Source organism: Colobus angolensis, unplaced genomic scaffold, assembly GCF_000951035.1.
Source record: "Colobus angolensis palliatus isolate OR3802 unplaced genomic scaffold, Cang.pa_1.0 Scaffold561, whole genome shotgun sequence".
NCBI lineage: Eukaryota > Metazoa > Chordata > Mammalia > Primates > Cercopithecidae > Colobus > Colobus angolensis.
In genome coordinates, this window is record NW_012119166.1 from 38,324 (window position 1) to 45,094 (window position 6,771).

The window sequence follows — 6,771 nt, forward strand, 5'->3', positions numbered from 1 at the left end:
TTTTTTTTTTTTGAGACGGAGTCTTGCTCTGAAACCCAGGCTGAAGCATAGTAGTATGATCTTGGCTCATTGCAACCTCCACCTCCCAGGTTCAAGCGATTCTTCTGCCTCAGCCTCCCGAGTAGCTGGGATTACAGGGTGCAACAATATGCCCAGCTAATTTTTGTATTTTTAGTACCAACAGGGTTTCACCGTGTTAGCCAGACTGGTCTCAAACTCCTGGCCTCAAGTGTTCTACTCACCTCGGTCTCCCAAAGTGCTGGGATTTCAGGCATGAGCCACCGCACCCGGCCCAAAAAGTTATTTTTAATAGAATCTTTCAACATTAATCTTTTCTCAAGTATACTTTTGTCAAGACACAAAGTGTAGCATTTGTGACATTCAGCAAGCATTTAGAGAACTAAGATAACTGGTACCAATTTCAAGTTAAATGCCCTTCGTTATACCTCTCACAAAAATAAGCTAAGTGTAAAACAAAAAACAAAAAGCCATGCACTAACATATCTGCAACATCTATGAGATAAGAGCAAGCAACAAATTTTTAAAATATTAAAATTTTTTTAAATATTGCTAGGTATCTTTTTTTAATTCTAGAGATTAGATTTCCTTTCCATAAACCACCTACAATCTGGGAAAGTATGTTTCTTCCTAATGGTCTTTTTTCTATATGAGCCTGTGAACATCTCCCCAACATACACACTGCTACAAAGAACCACAACTCAAGTTGCTGAAACACTGGGTCAACCTCTTTTAAGCTTTCCATGTCCTTAATGCTTCAAGGCAGCTCACTAGAAATCAAACAGGTTCAAATCACATTCTTGAAGTTTCAACAAGATCGATGATCTATTGTTTACTTAAACATATCAGGTGTGAGAGTTTAGCTGTGTGTCTTCCATACTCACCTTCCAACTCAATGGAGTCAGCAATGGAGAATGTGCCATGTACCACATAATGGCCAGGACAAACAATAACAGTGTCACCTTCGAAGCAGGCATTTATAGCAGACAGTGGATCACTATGGAACTAGAAAACAGTAAGAACACATTTGTAAATATACACTCCCAAAAAAGTAATTTGAGTATTACTCTAGGTACCTTCATGTCTTACTTTGAACATGGAAGCCAAAAACTGCATATTGAAGCATCTCCTTTGATAATGCACTGACCTAACACATGCCTGGTAAGTGACTACTGCTGACGAAAGGCAGGGCTCTGACTACTTCCCATTGCACAGAAAACCATCTCGGGAAAGCTCCTGTAAATACTTTGTGGGATTTGTGAAAACCTGTGGTGAATCAGAAGGGAAAAAAGCCACCTGAAGTGAGAAACTCTCCGTTTACCTGAATTTCTCTTTCTTCCTCACCAGGCTCCTGACAAAGCCTGTCTGTGAGCAGGGACCGCAGGAGACCAGCCATCATGGTGGAGGAGACCACGTGAGTGACCTTCTGACCGCTGGGACGGACACCCTTTGCTTGGATATTAGAATTCTTCTGATAACCAAACACATACCTTAAAGAAACAAAACAGGCCTATCAATAAGACAGCGAGTAAGAAAAGATGCCAACTAAGAATTACAAAGACACACATACCTCAACAAAGGATTCTCAATGAGTTTTAGCTTTTGTTTCAACTGTTCCATCTCCGAATACAATTTTAACCCTTCCACCATGGAGATATTTTCCTGCTCGGAATCAGAGTTACAATTTGACAAACTGCTTCTCAGATTTAAAAATTTCCTGTAACTCTCCTCACATTGAGACAACAGATTGCGGTAGTCAACAATAAGTCCTGATGGAACTCGGTCTTCAAGAATGTCATAATGCCTGAAAGTTTAAAAGCAAATTGAAATCCGCTGCCTTTCAGGCACATTTTCCCATCATTAAAACAGCCCACTTAGCACTCCAAGACCCAGTAAGAAAAGTGTTTTATAATATATAACTCAGGTGCATGTTAAGTCTTTCTGAATAGCACTGTAATAATAATAATAATAAGTGGAAGTTGTTGGAAGTTTAAAGCACCGCTTCCTTAAGGTCACTAATTTTTCTTCGCTTGAGGAGTTGTTTACTTTTTTTTCTTGGATCCAAGTATTTGTGCCTTAGAAACACTGAAAGTTCATGTTGCACAATTTGTAATTATTATTTAATAAGAAATTATTTTCTTCTCATATATTAGATTCAAAAGTTTAATAAGAAGGTGGCGGGGGTAATTTGGGAGTGGGGGTAGGGAGAGCAGTATCTCAAATTGTTTCACAACAATGTTTAAGATTACTATATTTTTCATGGATCTGAATATGACTTTAAAAATTTGTTAAAGGTTACCATATTTATAGGATCAAAAAGTAGAAATTACTCAAATAATCTAGTCCCTCCTTCCATTTAAAGCACTATGGCACAAAATTATGCTGAATATTCCCTAAGGAAGATTATTAAAGAAATTTCAAAAACTAAGCCCTTGAGATTCTGAGGGGGAGAAAAAGGTGCCATTACTAAACTAGAGAGTGACTGAAACAAAATAACCTTGTACTGGACAACCATACTGGCACTTCAAATGTATTAATTTATAAACGTTCTCAAATATAAAAACAGAACACAGAGTATTTCTAGATGCAATAAAATAATTTGTAAATGCACAATCAAGTTAACAATATAAAATTAATGGGTTTAAAAATAAAGTAAAAGAGGCTGGGCACAGTGGCTCAAACCTGTAATCCCAGCACTTTGGGAGGCCAAGGCAGGCAGATCACTTGAGCCCAGGAGTTTGAGGCCAGCCTGGGCAACATGGCAAAACCCTGTCACTACAAAAATACAAAAATGAGCCTGGCGTGGTGGCATGCATTTGTAGTCTCAGCTACTTGGGAGGCTGAGGTGGGAGGATGGCTTGAGCCCCAGGGGCCAAGGCTGCTGTGAGATTTAATTATGCTACTGTACTCCGTACTCCAGCCTGGGCAACAGAGCAAGACCCTGTCTCAAAAAACAAACAAACAAACAAACAAACAGATGCTCAGGGCCCCATCCAGACCAATTAAATGAGTCTCTGGACATAGAGGGGTATTTTTTTAAGTTCCCTGGGGATGCTAATGTGTAGCCAAGAGTGAGCACAATTGCCTTAAATGATTTTTTTTTTAATTTAGTCACGCTTTAAATAAGATAGGGAAAAACAAAAGCAAGATAGAACCATATCTTAAACAAATTTAGATAATACTATGAACACTTACACATTTTAAATGAATAAAAAAGAAACTTTTCCCGCTTTTCAAGTAAGTGAATTAGGTGAAGCTTGAAAAGCAAGGATTTTGTCTACTTTGGTTAATCCAAAAGAAACTGAATGAACAGCTGTGAAAAAAAAGGGAAAAACAAAAAAATTTTTAAATTTTAAAAATAAAAAAAAGAAATTGAGGATGAAATCATGTTCTACTAAGTTGTAAAGATTAAGACTCAAATTTTAAAATAAGTTTCTTAGCATTTCCAGTATCCATGCCCGTTAGCTTATTTCTTTTCATTATATTGATACCTCATAGTCTAGAAGCAATGAACTAACATTTGTGTCTCAGACCCCAAAGTTCTGAAGCAGTGTTGGTTTTTTTCAGACCTCCTTTAGTCACGTATAAGCAGTGTGTTTTGAAGTAGAAAGGAAAAATTTACTGAACAGTACAAAATCCAGACAGTCTGGTTTGATTTTGCCTATTGATAGCCCCACTCCTATCTTAGCCCAGAGACCTTTTCTAAGTCTGCCCACATTTGATAACATTCCGGTCTCTCCATCAAGTACCACCATGTCTTCTGCATAACCACACACGATTCCTCCCTTATGCCTTCCTATCTGCCAGTGATGTACAAGCTAAGCATGTAAGTCATTGCTTGTCGTTAGCACATGCAAGGCTATCAAATCAGCATACAACTTTTTTCTAAGTAAAGATTGAATTTGTCCGATATATGTTATGTTCCCTTATATTTCACATTAATCAAAATCAATCATTTCTTTTCAAGAGCAAGGGTATCAAACCTAGAAAATACTCAAGCTTATTGAAATTTTGGGATTTTATTGAATATGCTATGGAAAAATAGGAAATGCACAACGGAAAAACTGGAAAGCCTAAATAGAAATCATAGCCCATTTATGAAGAACTAAAATCAGACATACATAATTCTAAGCCAGGTAGAACTATTAATCAGACTTTCAAACTTTTTTTTTTTTTTTTTGAGACAAGGTCTTGCCCTGTCACCTAGGCTGGAGTGCAGTGGTTCAATCACAGCTCATTGCAGCTTCAAACTCCTGGACTCAAGTGATCTTCCTGCCTCAGCCTCCCCAGCAGCTGGGACTATAGACATGCCCTATCACACCCAGCTAATTTTTTGTTTTAGGTTTGTAAAGGTGGGGTCTCACTATGTTGCCCAGGCTGGTCTCAAACTCCTAGGGTCAAGAGGTCTTCCCGGGCTGGGCACAATGGCACAGGCCTGTAATCTCAGCATTTTGGGAGGCAGAGGTGGGCAAATCACTTGAGGTCAGGAGTTCGAGACCAGCCTGGCCAACATGGTGAAACCCCGTCTCTACTAAAAATACAAAAATTAGCTCAGTGTGGTGGCGTGCACCTGTATTTACAGCTAGTCAGGAGGCTGAGGTGGGAGGGACACTGGAGCCCAGGAGGTTGAGGCTGCAGTGAGGGAGATCATACCGCTGCACTCCAGCCTGGGCAACAGAGTGAGAGCTTGTCTCAAAAAAGTTGTCTTCCTCCTTCAGCCTCCCAAATTACTGGGATTACAGTCACCATGCCAGGCCTCACACATTTTTTATTTTATTATTATTTACTATTTAAGCCAAGAGAAACTCACTAAATCAACTTGAGCTCCATAAAAATGTAAAGGCCTACTGCCTTATATTCTCATCTTGTCTTTCATACAGGGGGAAAAAAAAACCATCTTTCAAACAGGGAAAAAAATCATCTTTTACCCAGGGAAAAAAATTACCTTCTACAATTATTTTTTTGGAGTGCAAGTTATAATTTCATTCTTATTGCAGCACTGCCTATGAAGTTACTGCTATTGAATACAAGAAAAAAATACTGGTCTTAAAGCACCATCTAGTGGGAAGATAAATGCCACATTTAATAAGGTCATGAAGATTTAAGGCAGGAGGCTGACAAAATATCTTAAGGTAGATCTGTTAGTTCAGCCTGCTGTGTTTCACTACAGAAACTTAGAGTAAAGCCATATACCTTTAAAGTATTATTTACAAAATTAAAGCCAAAAAGTCTTATATAATTCAAATAATGTCACTGTTTTTCAAACAATTGAATTTAACAAAGGGCTTCTTAACCCACTAGTTCAATTGAATTTTATTCAAATTAACAAAACAGTGAGCTACTATTTAGATGTTCTTGAACTTCCTGCTTTTTGACTCAATTTATAAACACTGAAAGTAGGTTTCTCTGCACTTGTACAAGTTTCACTTAATGACTTGTCAAGGGGTAGTACAATTTGTACATCAGTTTATTTCTGTCTATGAGCTCCTGGAAAGAAAATAGAGAGAGAGAGAGAGAGAGAGAGAGAAAGCGTGTGTGTATCTCACACAGGCAAAATTAAACCATGGGTAACCATTTTTCCAATATGTACAACAAGGTCAGCAATAAATACTTACAATCTTAATCGAGGTTCAACACATCTGACAAAATAATCGTATTCATCCTCCTCTTCTTCATCCCAACTCCTCCAAATGTTTTGGTAGAAAAATCTGAAATGGAACTTAGTATCATTCAAATTCTATCACTGGCTCAAAACATTAAGATTTTGGAGGGGTGAGAGCTAAAGAGTAAATCAAAACAATTCTCATAGGAGAATGCTGCATATTTGCTATGGTTGATAATCATGAGTCACATAACATAGAGACCTTTTTTGGATCGTTAAAGAAGAGAAGTTTCTCCACATTGGTTTTGTTAGGACTTTTTTTTTGAGACGGAGTCTCACTCTGTCTCCGGGGCTGGAGTGCAATGGTGTGATCTTGGCTCACTGCAACCTCCACCTCCTGGGTTTAAGTGATTCTCCTGCCTCAGCCTCCTGAATAGCTGAGATGGCACCCACCAACACGCCCAGCTAATTTTTTGTATTTTTAGTAGAGATGGGGTTTCACCATATGGGCCAGGCTGGTCTCAAACTCCTGACCTCGTGATTCACCCACCTCGGACTCCCAAAGTGCTAGGATTACAGGCGTGAGCCACTGCACCTGGCCAGGACTTTCTTTTTATTGGAAGAATTATTTATTGACCACCAGTACCTGAATGGATGGTAGTGCCATTTGCTGAGACAAAAAACACTGAGAGAGAAACAGGTTTGGGGTTGAAAATAACAGAGGAATATACAGCCCAAAGCTCCAGGGAAAGGTCTGGGCTGGAGACATAAACCTGGCAGCTGTCAACACATTGACGGTGTTAAAGCAATGTATAAGATCACGTAAGGACATAATCATAAGGCAGTGGTTCTCAACCCTCATTGTACACTGGAGTCCCCTGGGACACTTTTAAAAATTGATTCCCCTGTAATTCCAGCTACTCAAGAAGCTGAGGCACAAGAATCGCCTGAACTGGGAGGCCGAGGCTGCAGTGAACTCAGATTGCACCACTGCACTCCAGCCTGGGCAACAGAGTGAGATTCTTTCTCAAAATAAATAAATAAATTTAAAAACAAAAACAATTAGTTCACTCTCCCAGACCAATCAATCAGAATCTGGTGGGGATGGGGAAGGTGCAGGGGAACCAGCATCCATACTCTTCTTTTTTTTT

At 39.0% G+C, this 6,771-nt stretch overlaps 1 protein-coding gene across 1 annotated transcript in view; it reads right to left on the reverse strand.

Annotated features, from left to right (window-relative positions):
• The window catches only part of SHCBP1 (SHC SH2-domain binding protein 1), a 49,712-nt gene that overhangs the window by 31,912 nt on the left and 11,029 nt on the right, over positions 1-6,771 (reverse strand). Inside the window, exons 5-8 of the mRNA XM_011961654.1 lie at positions 5,634-5,726; positions 1,589-1,822; positions 1,340-1,508; positions 903-1,023 (exon numbers count right to left, since the gene is read on the reverse strand). Coding sequence (XP_011817044.1) covers positions 903-1,023; positions 1,340-1,508; positions 1,589-1,822; positions 5,634-5,726 — 617 coding nt within the window. The remainder of the gene's footprint in view (positions 1-902; positions 1,024-1,339; positions 1,509-1,588; positions 1,823-5,633; positions 5,727-6,771) is intronic.